General features: G+C 46.0%; 1 protein-coding gene across 1 annotated transcript; it reads left to right on the top strand.

The window, feature by feature from the left end:
- Positions 1–12,736: 12,736 nt before the first annotated feature.
- Positions 12,737–17,958, top strand: LOC125512747 (wall-associated receptor kinase 2-like). The gene is made up of 3 exons (XM_087527195.1): positions 12,737–13,729; positions 16,220–16,390; positions 16,597–17,958. The coding sequence occupies exons 1-3, from the start codon at positions 12,820–12,822 to the stop codon at positions 17,787–17,789; spliced, it is 2,274 nt and encodes a 757-aa protein (XP_087383321.1). The 5' UTR covers positions 12,737–12,819; the 3' UTR covers positions 17,790–17,958.
- The last annotated feature ends 688 nt before the right edge of the window (positions 17,959–18,646 follow it).

The following is an 18,646-nucleotide window of genomic DNA, read 5'->3' as shown; positions in this document are numbered from 1 at the left end:
GGTTTGGTATTACAACGAGATGGAGATGGGTGATGGTTAACATGGCTAATGAAAATGGTTGATGCCGACATCCACTTGCGTCAGGTGGTGATGATGGCGATCTCCTCCTTGCCAATTCCCCCTTCGTATGCCTTCCAGAGACTACGGTTCTATGTCATGGATAAGTTTCTGGAGTCTCTAAGCGTCTAATATCATCCCAGATCCGTTTGCACGAGGGGAAAGTAGTCGAGCAGAAGGTGGTAGCAACGGCTGGTACGACCAGTCATCGAATTCTCTGGCTGCCCTACGCATCCTCCAACTTCTCCCAAATGTCTTCATTCTTTTATTATAATTATATATCACGTTGATTGACGTGACTTTATCACCTTTTCTTGGCGTTCCTTCCTAAAACTCCAAAGACTTCCCAAAATAACATCATGGGGAAAATGGACAAAAAGAAGTGTGCAAATGACATATAACCTACAAAGCCTACCAAGGGGGATAAAACTATCACATAATTTGGACTCGTCAACTCCCCTTAAATTAAATTATGCTTGTCCCCGAGAAAGTGTTGCAGCTTGTAAGTGTTGGGGAACGTAGCAGAATTTTAAATTTTTCTACGCATCACCAAGATCAATCTATGGAGTCATCTAGCAACGAGAGAGAGGAGCGCATCTACATACCCTTGTAGATCGCGAGAGTGGCGTTCAAGAGAACGGGGTTGATGGAGTCGTACTTGTCGTGATCCAAATCACCAATGACCGAGCGCCGAACGAACGGCACCTCCGCGTTCAACACACGTACGGTTGGGGAAGACGTCTCCTCCTTCTTGATCCAGCAAGGGGGAAGGAGAGGTTGATGGAGATCCAGCAACACGATGGCGTGGTGGTGGAGCAGCGGGGATCTCGGCAGGGCTTCGCCAAGCTCAGCGAGAGGGAGAGGTGTTACGAGGGGAGAGGGAGGCGCCAGGGGCTAGGGTGCGGCTCCCATGCGCCTCCCCACTATATATAGGGGTGGAGGGAGCTGGTTTCTTGCCCTCCAATTCCATTGGGGCGTTGGCAAAGGTGGGGGAAAGAAATCCCATCATTTCCCTTCCCCACCGATTGTTATCCCCCCTTTTTAGGGATCTTGATCTTATCCCTTCGGGATATGATCTTATTCCTTCTAAGGGGGGATCTTGGTGCGCCTTGACCAGGGGTGTGGGGCCTTGCCCCCACTACCCACGTTCATGTGGGTCCCCCCATGCAGGTGGGCCCCACTCCGGAACCTTCTAGAACCTTCCTGGTACAATACCGAAAAATCCCGAACATTTTCCGGTGGCCAAACTAGGACTTCCCATATATAAATCTTTACCTCCAGACCATTCCGGAACTCCTCGTGACGTCCGGGATCTCATCCGGGACTCCGAACAACTTTCGGGTTACCGCATACTAATATCTCTACAACCCTAGCCTCACCGAACCTTAAGTGTGTAGACCCTATGGGTTCGGGAGACATGCAGACATGACCGAGGCGACTCTTCGGTCAATAACCAACAGCGGGATCTGGATACCCATGTTGGCTCCCACATGTTCCATGATGATCTCATCGGATGAACCACGATGTCGAGGATTCAATCAATCCCATATTCAATTCCCTTTGTCCAGCGGTATTGTACTTGCCCGAGATTCGATCGTCGGTATCCGATACCTTGTTCAATCTCGTTACCGGCAAGTCTCTTTACTCGTTCCGTAACACATCATCCCGTGATCAACTCCATGGTCACATTGTGCACATTATGATGATGTCCTACCAAGTGGGCCCAGAGATAGCTCTCCGTCACACGGAGTGACAAATCCCAGTCTCGATTCGTTCCAACCCAACAGACACTTTCGGAGATACCCGTAGTGCACCTTTATAGCCACCCAGTTACATTGTGACGTTTGGCACACCCAAAGCATTCCTACGGTATCCGGGAGTTGCACAATCTCATGGTCTAAGGAAATGATACTTGACATTTAGAAAAGCTTTAGCATACGAACTACACGATCTTTGTGCTAGGCTTAGGATTGGGTCTTGTCCATCACATCATTCTCCTAATGATGTGATCCCGTTATCAACGACATCCAATGTCCATGGTCAGGAAACCGTAACCATCTATTGATCAACGAGCTAGTTAACTAGAGGCTTACTAGGGACATGGTGTTGTCTATGTATCCACACATGTATCTGAGTTTCCTATCAATAAAATTCTAGCATGGATAATAAACAATTATCATGAACAAGGAAATATAATAATAACCAATTTATTATTGCCTCTAGGGCATATCTCCAACAGTCTTCCACTTGCACTAGAGTCAATAATTTAGTTCACATCGCCATGTGATTAACACTCACAGGTCACATCGCCATGTGACCAACATCCAAAGAGTTTACTAGAGTCAATAATCTAGTTCACATCACTATGTGATTAACACTCAATGAGTTCTGGGTTTGATCATGTTATGCTTGTGAGAGAGGTTTTAGTCAACGGGTCTGCAACATTCAGATCCGTATGTACTTCACAAATCTCTATGCTATATTTGGAGCCATTTCAAATAACTGTTCTACTTGGAGCTATTCTAAATTGTTGCTCCATTATACGTATCTGGTATCTCTACTCAGAGCTATCCGGATAGGTGTTAAGCTTGCATCGATGTAACTCTTTACGTCGAACTCTTTATCACCTCCATAACCGAGAAACATATCCTTATTCCTCTAAGGATAATTTTGACCGCTATCTGGTGATCTACTCCTAGATCACCTTTGTACCCTCTTGCCAGACATGTGGCAAGGCACACATCAGGTGCGGTACTCAGCATGGTATACCGTATAGAGCCTATGACAAAAGCATAGGGGACGACCTTCGTCCTTCCTCTTTCTCCTGCCGTGGTCGAGCTTTAACTTCATACCTTACAACTCAGGCAAGAACTCCTTCTTTGACTGATCCATCTTGAACACCTTCAAGATCATGTCAAGGTATGTGCTCATTTGAAAGTACCATTAAGCGTTTTGATCTATCCTTATAGATCTTGATGCTCAATGTTCAAGTAGCTTAATCCAGGTTTTCCATTGAAAAACACTTTTCAAATAACCCTATATGCTTTCCAGAAATTCTACATCATTTCTGATCAACAATATGTCAACAACATATACTCATCAGAAATTCTATAGTGCTCCCACTCACTTCTTTGGAAATACAAGTTTCTCATAAACTTTGTATAAACCCAAAAGCTTTGATCATCTCATCAAAGCGTACATTCCAACTCCGAGATGCTTACTCCAATCCTTAGAAGGATTGCTGGAGCTTTGCATACTTGTTAGCATTTTTCAGGACTAACAAAACCTTCTGGTTGTATCACATACAACCTTTCCTCAAGAAAATCGTCAAGGAAACAATATTTTGACATCGTATCTGCAAGATTTCATAAACAATGCAGTAACTGCTAACATAATTCCAACAGACTCTTAGCATCGCTACGAGTGAGAAAGTCTCATCGTAGTCAACTCCTTGAACTTGTCGGAAAACATCTTAACGACAAGTCGAGCTTCCTTAATGGTGATACTTACCACCATTGTCCGTCTTTGTTTTAAAATCCATATGTACCCAACAGCCTTATGACCATCAAGCAGTTCTTCCAAATTCTACACTTTGTTTTCATACATGGATCCTCTCTCGGATTTTGTGGCCTCGAGCCAATTTTCGGAATCCGGGCCCACCATCGCTTCTCCATAGCTCGTAGGTTCATTGTTGTCTAGCAACATGACTTCCAACACAGGATTACGTACCACTCTGAAGTAGTACGCATCCTTGTCGTCCTACGAGGTTTGGTAGTGACTTGATCTGAAGTTTCATGATCACTATCATAAGCTTCCACTTCAATTGGTGTAGGTGCCACAGGAACAACTCCCTGTGCCCTGCTATACATTGGTTGAAGTGACGGTTCAATAACCTCATCAAGTCTCCACCATCCTCCCACTCAATTCTTTCGAGAGAAACTTTTCCTCGAGAAAGGACCCGATTCTAGAAACAATCCCTATTGCTTTCGGATCTGAGACAGGAGGTATACCCAACTGTTTTGGGTACTCTATGAAGATGCATTTATCCGCTTTGGGTTCGAGCTTATCAGCCTGAAACTTTTTCACTTAAGCGTTGCAGCCCCAAACTTTTAAGAAATGACAGCTTAGGTTTCTCTAAACCATAGTTCATACGGTGTCATCTCATCGGAATTACATGGTGCCCTATTTAAAGTGAATGTGGTTGTCTCTAATGCCTAACCCATAAACTATCGTGGTAATTCGATAAGAGACATCATGGTATGCATCATATCCAATAGGGTGCAGTTATGATGTTCGCACACACCATCACACTATGGTGTTCCAGGCTGTGTTACTTGTGAAACAATTTCCACAATGTCTTAATTCTGTGCCAAACTCGTAATTCAGATATTCATCTCTATGATCATATCATAGATATTTTATCCTCTTGTCACGACGATCTTCAACTTCACCCTGTAATTACTTGAACCTTTCAATAATTCAGACTCGTGATTCATCAAGTAAATATACATCTACTCAAATCATCTGTGAAGTAAGAATATAACGATATCCACTACATGCCTCAGCACTCATTGGACTGCACACATCAAGATGTATTACTTCCAGCAAGTTGCTTTCTTGTTCCATCTTACTGAAAACGAGGCCTTTCAGTCATCTTGCTCATGTGGTATGATTTGCATGTCTCAAGTGATTCAAAATCAAGCGAGTCCAAAGATCCATCAACATGGAGCTTCTTCATGCGTTTTATACCATTGTGACTAAAATTGCAGTGCCACAAGTATGTGGTACTATCATTACTATCTTATATCTTTTGGCATGAACATGTGTATCACTACAATCGGGATTCGATAAACCATTCATTTTAGGTGCAAGACCATTGAAGGTATTATTCAAATAAACAGAGTAACCATTATTCTCCTTAAATGAATAATCGTATTGCGATAAACATAATCCAATCATGTCTATGCTCAACGCAAACACCAAATAACAATTATTTAGGTTTAACACCAATCCCGATGGTAAACGAAGTGTTCGATGCTTGATCACATCAACCTTGGAAACACTTCCAACACATATCATCGTCTCACCTTTGACTAGTCTCCGTTTATTCCGTAGCCTTTCATTTCGAGTTACCAACACTTAGCAACCGAACCGGTATCTAATACCCTGCTGCTACTAGGAGTACTAGTAAAGTACACATTTAATATAATGTATGTCCAATACATACTTCTTTCAACCTTGCCAGCCTTCTCATCTACCAAGTATCTAGGGTGGTTCTGCTTCAGTGACCGTTCCCCTTATTACAGAAGCACTTAGTCTCGGGCTTGGGTTCAACTTTGGGTTTCTTCACTAGAGCAGCAACTGATTTGTCGTTTCATGAAGTATCCCTTTCTTGCCCTTGCCCTTCTTGAAACTAGTGGTTTTACTAACCATCAACAATTGATACTCCTATTTGATTTCTACTTTCACGGTGTCGCGAATAGCTCAAGGATCATCATATCTATCCCTGATATGTTATAGTTCATCACGAAGCTCTAGTAGATTGGTGGCAGTGACTTTGGAGAACCATCACTATCTTATCTGGAAGATCAACTCCCACTCGATTCAAGCGATTGTAGTACTCATACAATCTGAGCACATGCTCAACGATTGAGCTTTTCTCCTTAGTGTGCAGGCTTAAGAAACTTGTCAAAGGTCTCATACCTCTTGACGTGGGCACTAGCCTGAAATCCCAATTTCAGTCCTTGGAACATCTCATATGTTCTGCGATGTTTCAAAAACGTCTTTGGTGCCTCAATTCTAAACCATTTAGCATTACGCACTGAACTATCATGTATTCATCAAAACGTGTATGTCAGATGTTCGCAACATCCACAACCGACGTTCGAGGGTCAGCTCACTGAGCGGTGCATTAAGGACATAATCCTTCTGCGCAGCAATGAGGACAATCCTCTGTTTACGGACCCAGTCCGCATAATTGCTACTATCAACTTTCAACTAAATTTTCTCTAGGAACATATCTAAAACAGTAGAACTAAAGCGTAAGCTACAACATAATTTGCGAAGTCCTTTTGACTATGTTCATGATAATTAAGTTCATCTGATTATTTAATGAACTCCCACTTAGATAGACATCCCTCTAGTCATCTAAGTGATACATGATCCGAGTCAACTAGGCCGTGTCCGATCATCACGTGAGACGGACTAGTCATCATCGGTGAACATCTTCATGTTGATCGTATCTTCTATACGACTCATGTTCGACCTTTCGGTCTTCCGCGTTCTGAGGCCATGTCTGTACATGCTAGGCTCGTCAAGTCAACCTAAGTGTATTGCGTGTGTAAATCTGGCTTACACCCGTTGTATTCGAACGTTAGAATCTATCACACCCGATCATCACGTGGTGCTTCAAAATAACGAACCTTCGCAACGGTGCACAGTTAGGGGGAACACTTTTCTTGAAATTATTGTGAGGGATCATCTTATTTTAGCTATCGTCGTTCTAAGCAAATAAGATGTAAAACATGATAAACATCACATGCAATCAAATAGTGACATGATATGGCCAATATCATTTTGCTCCTTTTGATCTCCATCTTCGGGGCGCCATGATCATCATCGTCACCGGCATGACACCATGATCTCCATCATCGTGTCTTCATGAAGTTGTCTCGTCATCTATTACTTCTACTACTATGGCTAACGGTTTAGCAATAAAGTAAAGTAAATACATGATGTTTATGTTGACACGCAGGTCATAAATAAATTAAGGCAACTCCTATGGCTCCTGCCGGTTGTCATACTCATCGACATGCAAGTCGTGATTCCTATTACAAGAACATGTCAATCTCATACATCACATATATCATTCATCACATCCTTTTGGCCATATCACATCACACGGCATATGCTGCAAAAACAAGTTAGACGTCCTCTAATTGTTGTTGCAAATTTTTAAGTGGCTGCTATAGGTTTCTTAGCAAGAACGTTTCTTACCTACGCAAAAACCACAACGTGATATGCCAATTTCTATTTACCCTTCATAAGGACCCTTCTCATCGAATCTGATCCGACTAAAATGGGAGAGACAGACACCCGCTAGCCACCTTATGCAACTAGTGCATGTCAGTCGGTGGAACCTGTCTCACGTAAGTGTACGTGTAAGGTTGGTCCGGGCCGCTTCATCCCACGATGCCGCCGAATCAAGATAAGACTAGTAACGGCAAGTAAATTGACAAAATCGACGCCCACAACTACTTTGTGTTCTACTCGTGCATAGAAACTACGCATAGACCTAGCTCATGATGCCACTGTTGGGGAACGTAGCAGAATTTTAAAATTTTCTATGCATCACCAAGATCAATCTATGGAGTCATCTAGAAACGAGAGAGAGGAGTGCATCTACATACCCTTGTAGATCGCGAGCGGAAGCGTTCAAGAGAACGGGGTTGATGGAGTCGTACTCGTCGTGATCCAAATCACCGATGACCGAGCGCCGAACGGACGGCACCTCCGCGTTCAACACACGTACGGTTGGGGAAGACGGCACCTCCGAGCAAGGGGGGAGGAGAGGTTGATGGAGATCCAGTAGCACGACAGCGTGGTGGTGGAAGCAGCGGGGATCTCGGCAGGGCTTCGCCAAGCTCAGCGAGAGGGAGAGGTGTTACGAGGGGAGAGGGAGGCGCCAGGGGCTAGGGTGCGGCTCCCATGCGCCACCCCACTATATATAGGGGTGGAGGGAGCTGGTTTCTTTCCCTCCAAGTCCATTGGGGCGTTGGCAAAGATGGGGGAAAGAAATCCCATCATTTCCCTTCCCCACCGATTGTTATCCCCCCTTTTTAGGGATCTTGATCTTATCCCTTCGGGATATGATCTTATTCCTTCTAAGGGGGGATCTTGGTGCGCCTTGACCAGGGATGTGGGGCCTTGCCCCCACTACCCACGTTCATGTGGGTCCCCCCATGCAGGTGTGCCCCACTCCGGAACCTTCTAGAACCTTCCTGGTACAATACCGAAAAATCCCGAACATTTTCCGGTGGACAAAATAGGACTTCCCATATATAAATCTTTACCTCCAGACCATTCCGGAACTCCTCGTGACGTCCGGGATCTCATCCGGGACTCTGAACAACTTTTGGGTTACCGCATACTAATATCTCTACAACCCTAGCGTCACCGAACCTTAAGTGTGTAGACCCTACGGGTTCGGGAGACATGCAGACATGACCGAGACGACTCTCCGGTCAATAACCAACAGCGGGATCTAGATACCCATGTTGGCTCCCACATGTTCCACGATGATCTCATCGGATGAACCACGATGTCGAGGATTCAATCAATCCCGCATTCAATTCCCTTTGTCCTGCGGTATTGTACTTTCCCGAGATTCGATCATCGGTATCCGATACCTTGTTCAATCTCGTTACCGGCAAGTCTCTTTACTCGTTCCGTAACACATCATCCCGTGATCAACTCCATGGTCACATTGTGCACATTATGATGATGTCCTACCGAGTGGGCCCAGAGATAGCTCTCCGTCACACGGAGTGACAAATCCCAGTCTCGATTCGTGCCAACCCAACAGACACTTTCGGAGATACCCGTAGTGCACCTTTATAGCCACCCAGTTACATTGTGACGTTTGGCACACCCAAAGCATTCCTACGGTATCCGGGAGTTGCACAATCTCATGGTCTAAGGAAATGATACTTGACATTTAGAAAAGCTTTAGCATACGAACTACACGATCTTTGTGCTAGGCTTAGGATTGGGTCTTGTCCATCACATCATTCTCCTAATGATGTGATCCCGTTATCAACGACATCCAATGTCCATGGTCAGGAAACTGTAACCATCTATTGATCAACGAGCTAGTTAACTAGAGGCTTACTAGGGACATGGTGTTGTCTATGTATCCACACATGTATCTGAGTTTCCTATCAATACAATTCTAGCATGGATAATAAACGATTATCATGAACAAGGAAATATAATAATAACCAATTTATTATTGCCTCTAGGGCATATTTCCAACAGTCTCCCACTTGTACTAGAGTAAATAATCTAGTTCACATCGCCCTTGCCGATGAATTCGCCCTTGCCGGCTGGTTCGGTCACTACATTCGGCAGTGTAGTGCGTTGGCTCGAGCGGCACCCACGCCCTCCGTGGCGATCAAGGAGACCTGCGTCGGTGGTCCATGACGGGTGGACCGCGGGCGTTGTCGGGGCCATTGTCGTATGGCGGCTTGTGTCGCGCTCGTGCCCGTATGCGATGGAATAGCTGGACCTGCATGCCGGTGTCTTTGCCTCTGTTGGGCTGGTTCGGTCGCTACAGTCGGTGTGTCGGTGCGTGTGGTGTGCCTGTCTGCGCCGGATCGCACGACACCTATGCCCCTCCCCCGGGATGGTTCGGTCGCTACAGTCGGTACGTGTGGTATGCATGTCTGTGCCAGATTGCACGACGCATATGCCCCTCCCCCGGGACGATTCGGTCGCATCAACTGGTCTCATGCGGGCCGGGGGCCAGTGATGCATCGCACTCCTAACGTGTAGGCATAAAATAAAGCATAAAATTATTGCATAATTTTGACTCATCAGCGGTCTGCCTGGAATCTGCAACATGATATAGAATTTTGGGTGATCAATGATCTTGTTCTCGGTCCAATTGATCGTCTAGGAGATTGGGAGCATGTGATGATGGAAGGACCATGGATTTTCAGGGATGGCCGGTGTTGATGGCACATTACGATGGCTGGTCCGAGGTGACTGAGGTAGAATTTTTCTTGGATCAAGCATGGGTCAGAGTGATAAGCCTCAAGGAAAAATGCATTGAGCTAGCATAGTGGGGTAGTTGGCGAAGAGGGCAGGGGTGTTGGAGCGTGTGGATGAGCAGTTAGTGAAAGGAAAGGGGGGGTCAGGATTAGTGTTACCTGGATATGTATAAGCTACTAATGAGATGTATAAGTCTGACATGGAGGAAGAATAAATTGTTCTTTGGTCTCGAATACTAGAAGATTCCAACGTGATGTGTGGTATGTGGTTTCTTGAGTCATGTGGCGAAGGAACATGGGAACGAGATTCATGACACACATGACTTTGTTGAGCCACCTGCACTTATTGCTCCAGAGTTTAGGAGGGAAGACAAGTGGATGTTTTAGAGCCGAGGAGGTAGAGGCGCGAGCTGAGAGATGATGCACATATACACCAAGTGGAGTGTAGAGGGAAGACGGAGATCTACGAAGTACAACATCTAGTCCGGTTAAACCCTATACAGAAATACACTGTCGATGAGGTCTATGAAGCGTCTGGTTCAGTACACCGAGAAGGCAGAAGTTGAGGCTAATGGTAACCAATTGTTATTGATAGACAACAAAGGTGATGCATTAGGTGATAAGGAGATTTTGAAAGACAAGGAAGAGGAGGAAGAGTATAATACATCACTAGGGAATAAGCGATAGAAAACTGCTGAAGTGTCAGCAATGCAGCCCCAAACATGGGACCATCGAGCCTAATGTGTACCTTGGCATGGAATTTGGGGGGAGGGGGTCAAGAACTACTCGTGTACTACCACCGAGGCTAATGTGTACCCATCCATGCTTTCGTCTGTGAGACAAGGAAAAGTGAAGAGTAGATGGAAAAGTTATGATGGAGGCTCGGTTTACGTGGTTTACGGGAGACGGGACTGGCGTAAGAAATGGTTGCTTAGCTCTTTCTAGCATCAATCTCTCCATGTGTAGGCAATGGGAAAGATCAACAGGTACATTGATGTGTGCACACAAGAGCAATAGTCGAAGCCGCCGTGGCAGGCAATATTTGTGTACCACAAACCAAGAGTGAAGAATAGACATAATATGTGGGTGTTATTGTCTAACTTGAGGTGCAGGTATACACTCGTGTGGATTGTGATGGGGGGTTATAACAAGGCATTGTGGAAGCACGAGCATTGCTCACCGTTCCTCGGTCGTGGTTATGGATGAGGCCATTCCACTTTCGTGCCGCCCTAGCAATGTGCAAGCTCACGGATATCGAATTCAAGATCTCACAACAACATCAATGTGTCCATTGGCCTACATACTTGCAAGGATTTCTGAAGGCAAGGCTCCGGATGCAACTATATCACCAATGGGCATGACTATGTCATGTGGTGCTAATTTGTCGATGGTATATATCCTCCGTGGGCGACGTTTGTCAAGGCCATCTCCCATGCAATAGGTATCAAGAATCTCACTTTACCCAAAAGCAAGAGGATGTTAGGATGGATGTGGAGATGGCATTTGGAGTGCTCCAAGTACATTTTGCAATTGTTCGTGACATGCTAAACAGTGGGATCCTGAGAGACATTATGAGATTGACATATCGTGTGAGCATACACAACATGATTATGAAATATGAGAGTAATGATGTTCGTACTGTTGATTTAGACCACATGGGTGATCCTATCAACCTCCCACGACAAGATGTTGCTGAGTTTGAGAATTTTTTCGAGATGCACCGAAGATTTCATAGTTGTGAAACTCATACACAACTTCTCAATGGTTTAGTAGAGAGTTTTGTGTAATTTTATGGAAACCAATAGAGCATGTGTGGTCAAATAAATTGAATGTCACCCGCAAACAAAGAAACAAAATTGAATTTAAATTTGAACTAATAATTAGTAATTCTTGTGCTTGAACTGTAACATTTACATTTGAATTATTGTTTCATTGTTATTTCATATTTGATTATTTCAGTGTCACGTGGGAGAAGGAGGATGAGGAGGAGGAGGAGGAGGAGGAGGGGCGGACAAGTATAGGCCCCTGTTGTCGCACCGAAGTTCTGCCCTTCAGCTCGGCATATGGAACCTCTCAACTGCTCCCTCGGGATAGGTACGCCCACGAGCAATGCTACATCTACGTAAGGGTTGTTACGTGATTAACGTAAGAGCTGAGGTGGCAGTTTTTGTTTGGGGGAAATTAGGGAGGAGGCCATCCAGTTAAATTAGGGGGGCGAAAAGATTAGTTATAGGAAGATTAAGTAAGGATTCGTAAAGCATTTTTTGGTACGCCCACCCCCCCTTTTCCGAGAGGAGGGGAAAATTGAAAGACGCCGTTAGATGCCCTTTCGACGACGGATAAATAGAGACGTCCGCGGACAGGTATACGAGCACATTTGGGAGATGCCGTTGGAGTTGCCTTAACTTGCTTCTTGCTTGCGTGATGATTGGGTGGGAGGAAGAGAACGCGGAATTTCCAAATGTTTTCCCTTGCTGCCCCAGCGCGTTGATCGCTTTTGGCGTGTGGCCTGTGGAGGCAATGACCCAGCAGGAGCCGTGTCACTTGCTCTGACCGTCTGTCGCTCCTCGGCCGTGCTCGGTCGATTCCTGTTATCAAGAACACACAGTACAGGTAGCTATAGACTATACACGCGGTTTCAGTTGAGCACGAGAACGAACGATAGAGGACCAATCATATTCGGCCCAAGTCGCTATGATTGTTCGTGCAGCTTCGTGAGATGCTCAGGTCGTTAAACGGCATGTTCACTTGCATGGTTATCTCCTTGATTAGGAGCAAACTGAAGATATGATGGAAGCCGGAGTGGTGAGTGGCGACTGGCGACTGGCGACTCGGTCGCCGTCAAGGTCAAGGTCGTCGCAATGGTGGCCCAGGCCGTGGAAAATACCAACAAGAAACCATGTGGACACATACTCCCATGTCCCTTCCTTGAGCTCAAAACCGCAGCCTACTAGCGGAGCAAGCGCCACGAACCAATCCATCCTCCTCGCCAATGGCGTCCCACAAACCAGAAGCCCTACTACTAGCATGCCTCAGCGCGGTGTTTGCGGCAAGGCTCGCCGCCGTAGCAGGAGCACTAGCGCAGCCTAGCAGCGACTGCCAGAGCAAGTGCGGCGACGTTGACGTCCCTTTCCCGTTCGGCATCGGGCCCGAGTGCGCGATGCCGGGCTTCAGCCTCACCTGCAACGACACCGGTGGCCGCAGGGCGCCGTTCTTTGCCAACGTGGAGATCGTTGGCCTCTCGCTGGAGCGAGGCCAGGCCTGGATGATGAACGCCATCTCCTATGCCTGCTACAACGCCACCTCCGGGGACATGGAGTACAACGACTGGATCCTCAACCTCAGAAACACGCCCTACAGGCTCTCCGACACCGACAACAAGTTCACGGTCGTGGGGTGCAGAACGCTCGCGTACATCAGCGACGAGCGCTACACGGGCAAGTACATGAGCGGGTGCGTGGCCATGTGCCGGCGAGGCGAGCTGGGCGCCCTGCGCAACGGCTCCTGCTCCGGGATAGGCTGCTGCCAGACGGCCATTCCGGGGGCGCTGCAGTTCTACAAGGTGCGGTTCGACGCGAACTTCAACACCAAGGAGATCCACAGCGTCAGCCCCTGCAGCTACGCGGTGCTGATGAAGTCGTCAAACTTCACCTTCTTCACCAGCTACGTCACCACAACGCCGGAGTTCAACGACAGATTCCACGGCCGGGCGCCGGTGGCGATCGATTGGGCCATCGGGAACGAGACATGCGAGGTGGCTCGCGTGAAACGCGACTCCTACGCCTGTGTCAGCGACCACAGCGAGTGCTTCAACTCGGCAAACGGACCAGGGTACATCTGCAACTGCACCAAAGGATTCCACGGCAACCCTTACCTCAAAGATCCGGGGCTCGGCTGCATAGGTACAAACAAACTTCCTAACCATCTAGTAATATTATGATCCACACATGTTAATTTTGTTAGAGCAACTCTACAGTAGTTGTCGTATATATTGGCACCCCTCGTATCCATTTGCATTGTGAAGGCAGCCTCCGTATGCATATGGAGCGCTCCACACGTGAATTCAGAGCTTTCGTATTGATTCGCTTTGTATCGTGGGACCTCTCGTCATTGGGACATCTTTTTTTGCATGCTGCTACACGCACTTCACACATGAAATTTGCACCGACACTCCAGATGTGATCGTCTACAAAGTAGGCCAAATTACAGTTAGATTAGCAATCATCGCACGATCGTAAAACAAGACGTTGTGTGTGAACTACTTTTGTCTTTTTCTCAATATCACTGTCATCCCCATGTGAGGTGTGGGACCACGTGAAGTTTCCTTCGCCCCACACACAACTGTCATATGGGGTGAGCTTATACCTGGCCATACCTTGGGCCGGGCCGGGCCTAGCCAAGCCCGACGCAAAAAACACAAGCCCAAGCCCGGCCGGATCTGGCCGTCGGGCCTGTTTTCTAGGCCCGAGCCCGGCCCGAACACATAAAAGCCCGTCGGGCTTCGGGCCGGCCCGGCCGTCGGGCCTGTTTTCTGGGCCCAAGCCTGGCCCGAACACGTAAAAGCCCGTCGGGCTTCGGGCCGGCCCGGCCCGTCTTTCGCGAAAATGATGGGCCCAGGCTCGGCCCGGCCCGGCCTTCGGGCTCAAAATCTAGGCCCGAGCCCGGCCCAGGAGCAGCGTCGGGCCGGGCCGGGTCAGGTTTTTTCGGGCCGGGCTGCCCATGGCCAGGACTAGTGAGCTCTAAAACGACAAAATGAAGACTGATATGCCATGAATGGAGGGTGCTTCATAAATAATGGCAACTACATGTGTGAAAAGTGTGTTTTTTATATCAAAATCGCCATATTATCATTTATTATGAAGATTGGCTTTTTAGGTTAACTTTGCTATAGTTGCTCTTAAGGATGCAATTAGGCCCGACAAAACCTGAGAGCCAAACTGTCTGACCCATCGTAAGCAATTTTCTTAGCAAACAATTTAACGGACGTACATTTGTAGGTGCCCCAGTTTTATATAGAGAAAAAACCTAAGGGATTTAACTCGACTTTAATTTTTGGCGAGCAGATTTAACTCGACTTGCAAGCATGGGCCTGGTCGATGGAGAATTTATATATACATAAGTTTTTCATCAAGATGCACTAAAATAATCTTGTTTTTTTTATTGAGACGGCAGCACTGCCGCACGGCCGCATTAAGATAATCTTGTTGTCTTGTCCCAAGCTACTATTGTATTTCTCAATCAACGAGAGCTGGGGTCCGATACCAAACAGGAAATTGATGTCCATGTCGGGCTACTATTTCTCAATCAACAAACGTCAGGGTTGGATATGTTATTCTACTAATTCTAAATAAAAATTGTAGAGAAACTGGATGCTTTTGCTAAACAACAGTTGGGGAAGGTAAAATTGATGAAGTGGTACATAAATATAACTAGTTTACACACCAACGAAATGTGTAGCTTAAGTCAATTTATTTGTGTACTACCAGCATTTTAAAATATATGAAGTTTTAGATTTGCCCTTAGTCAAACTTCTTTAAGTTTATATAATAAAAAAATTACGATGAATCTATTGGTGTTGTCAAAATTGTGTGTGTGTGTGTGCGTGTGCGTGCGTGCGTGTGTGTGTGTGTGTGTGTGTGTGTGTGTGTGTGTGTGTGTGTGTGTGTGTGGATTTGATCAAACTTAAAGATGTTTGACTTGAAGCAAACCTAAATATTCAAATAGTTTAGAACTGGAGAGTATAACCTAGTTATACTAATTAGTACCCACCATAAAAAAAATCAAAGTAAAAAAAATGGAGGGGGTACAAACAAACATATTGCACTGATCTTGACGCTATATTCGATGGTGCTCTCTCTACAGAGAAATTCTATCGAGAAATAGCATTTTTATTTACATAATATATTATAATTATGTGTTTCCCACTCTAACTTCCTGCTTATTTCTTAACTAGTAGATAGATTACCGTGTTTTCTTCCCTAAACATATAACTTGACAATCGATAAAATGAAAATTAGATACTGGTTTTTGAGCATTTCTTTTACTTAAGCATCTAAAATATGAGTGTTAATAGAACCACGCGGACGTTGATTTTTTTTTTCTTCATGAAATTGGTTAGTTACACATTGTTTTGAAAATATATATGCAACTTTAGGTCTAGAAATGTGCAACTCGGCGGTTGCACATTTTTTTGTGCCTAAAATTGCATGCATTTATTTTTACACCTCCGGATCCCAAATGTGCAATTTATTCTTGCTTACAAATAGCAATTTCTTTGTAGCCCTGGAAATAACAAGGCCGTTTCGCTAATAACCGCTTTTGCTTTGGGATTAGTAATTATTTTAGCGAGGTTCTACCGAAGCAAAACTCATATAACTGATATTTGATTGCAGATATTGATGAGTGCGCAGATCCTCAACATTACCCTTGTTCTGTCAATGGAACTTGCAAAAACATACCTGGTCTATTTGAGTGTTTGTGCCCCGACGGTTACAGAGGCGATGCAAAAAATGGGACCTGCGAGAGACCTCCGCGCAACCGTCTTGGAGCAAAACTCGCAATTGGTACGCCCATAATCCATACCACACATACTACACATCTTTACACCAAAGTGGACTTCATTTAATCCCTTTCCTCCAATTAAGAAATTATATTGTATATTCTCTCCACAAGTAGACCTATTTAAATTTAATAACCTCACAAAAAAAGTGTGAATGTGCATCAATGTCAAAAGCACATGCTAATGAAAAACCTTCATTCATCCCTGCAGGCGCTTCTGTCGGCATTTTGGTTGGTCTTGTTGGTTTCCTTGGGGTAGAAGTGATCCGGCACAAAAGGAGTATAAAAAGACAAGCCCTCAATAGACAGAGCGACGAGTATTTCAAACAGCACGGGGGCGAGATACTGGCAGAGATGACCAGGGACGGGCACGGGCGTAGCATCCCGTTCGCCGTCTACACAAGGGAGGAGATCGAGGCGGCAACAGGTAGCTTCAACAAGGCGAACATCGTCGGGGAAGGCGGGCAGGGGACCGTCTACAAGGCGGTCCTCCGCGGCGCCGCCGTCGCGGTCAAGAGGTGCAAGGAGGTGGACGAGAGCAGGACCAAGGACTTCGTGCAGGAGCTGGTGATCCTCTGCCGCGTCGACCACCCCAACATCGTCAAGCTCCTCGGCTGCTGCCTGCAGTACGAGGCGCCCGTCCTCGTCTACGAGTTCGTGCCCAACAGAACCCTGCAGGATCTGCTGCACCCCAGGAACCAGAGGTGCGGCGTCACGCTCGGGGCCCGTCTCAAGATCGCCGCCCAGTCCGCCGGAGCACTCGCGCACCTGCACTCGGCGGAGCGCCCGATACTCCACGGCGACGTGAAGCCCGCCAACATCCTCCTCGGCGACGGCTGGGACGCCAAGGTGTCTGACTTTGGCTGCTCCACGATCGACGAGATGACCCAGGTTGTCCCCAAAGGCACGCCGGGGTATCTTGACCCGGAGTACCTTCTTGATTACCAGCTCACCGTCAAGAACGACGTCTACAGCTTTGGGGTGGTTCTTCTCGAGCTCCTGACCGGGAAGAAGCCGCTGTCCAAGGAAAGGAAGAGCCTCACTGTGATGTTTCAGGAGTCTATGGCGGATGGCACACTCCATGAACTCCTTGATAGGGGGATATCAGATGAGGCTAACATGGCGGTGATTCTCCAGGTTGCAGAGCTGGCGAATCAATGCTTACTTGCTCCCGGTGCGAGTAGGCCGGCGATGAGGTTTGTGGCGGAGAAGCTCCGGCGACTGGCTGATGGAGTGCAGGAGCCGTCACAGCTGCCGCTTGTCCTCGAGGATCTTAGCCCCATGGGTGTTGGTGTTGGTGTTGGCAGCTCCTGCACATCAACACTTTATACTACCAAAAGCCAGACCACCGGGTATTTCAGCCTTGAGAAGAAAACCGCGCTGAGCATAGAATACGCCCGATGAGATCACGAGGAACAGGTTGCGATTGTTTGATGTAAGATCAAAATCATAATTGTGGATTGCTCTGAAATTCAGCATTCATCAACTCTTATTTTACAAAATGTATTAGGGATCGTTTGGCAAGAGAAAATACTGCTTCGAAGAAGAAAGGACGTGTATTTCTCATGCACCGTGGACAAAGAAGCGACAGACTACGTTAACCTGACAGGTCTTGGGCTAAGGCAACATCAAAGCACAATACAAATCCATTAAACCGATATCCAAAAGAAGGAAAAGGGGCGGCCGCATGAAAGTGTAATAATTGTGGTAAGTCCGAATTATAATAATGGAGAAACGAACGTGCAACAAAATCAAGATCAGCTTGCGCCAAAGTTTGTCTCAGCCATTTCTTTTTAGAGGAGTACTCGGCCCTATGCAACCACAAAACAGAAGCCCACTAAATAGTTGGGCCTAGTTTGAAACATAACAGAACTAACCCCCTACCGGGTAAGACACAAAACAAAACAAAATGACATGAAATAAGTAAAATGGAGTTCTGTAAGAAGAACGAATCAGTGGCACTAGTGTCACTTTTTAAGCAGAAGTAAAATAGAAATGAAAACAATTCCACATAATTTACACACAATTATCGGCTTTTCATATTATCCAAGAATAAGCATAGAAAATTGAAGTATTCAAAAAAGAATATAAGAAGGAATAAATTAGTGGCAATGATAGTACCCTTAAAGAACAAACAAATTGCAATAAAAACTAAAACATGGTCCAAATAATAAAGTTTTTAAGTAAAAATCAATTGATGAAATTGGTATTACTCTTTAAGAAAATAAAAATTAAAAACATGCACATAGCTTTGCACTAAA

The sequence above is a fragment of the Triticum urartu genome, chromosome 6A (assembly GCF_056163025.1).
Source record: "Triticum urartu cultivar PI428250 chromosome 6A, HENAU_Tu73, whole genome shotgun sequence".
NCBI classification, from domain to species: Eukaryota; Viridiplantae; Streptophyta; class Magnoliopsida; order Poales; family Poaceae; genus Triticum; species Triticum urartu.
The sequence above is the reverse complement of the archived record's forward strand: the minus strand, read 5'-3'. Positions and strand labels throughout refer to the sequence as shown.

What these genes read in the sequence shown, in the direction of transcription:
- LOC125512747 (XM_087527195.1), top strand. Translation starts at nt 12,820, where the DNA reads ATGGCGTCCCACAAACCAGAAGCCCTACTACTAGCATGCCTCAGCGCG. An exon ending in TCCGGGGCTCGGCTGCATAG is followed by an intron (nt 13,730 to 16,219) that starts GTACAAACAAAC and finishes ATTTGATTGCAG; the next exon opens with ATATTGATGAGTGCGCAGAT. An exon ending in TGGAGCAAAACTCGCAATTG is followed by an intron (nt 16,391 to 16,596) that starts GTACGCCCATAA and finishes TCATCCCTGCAG; the next exon opens with GCGCTTCTGTCGGCATTTTG.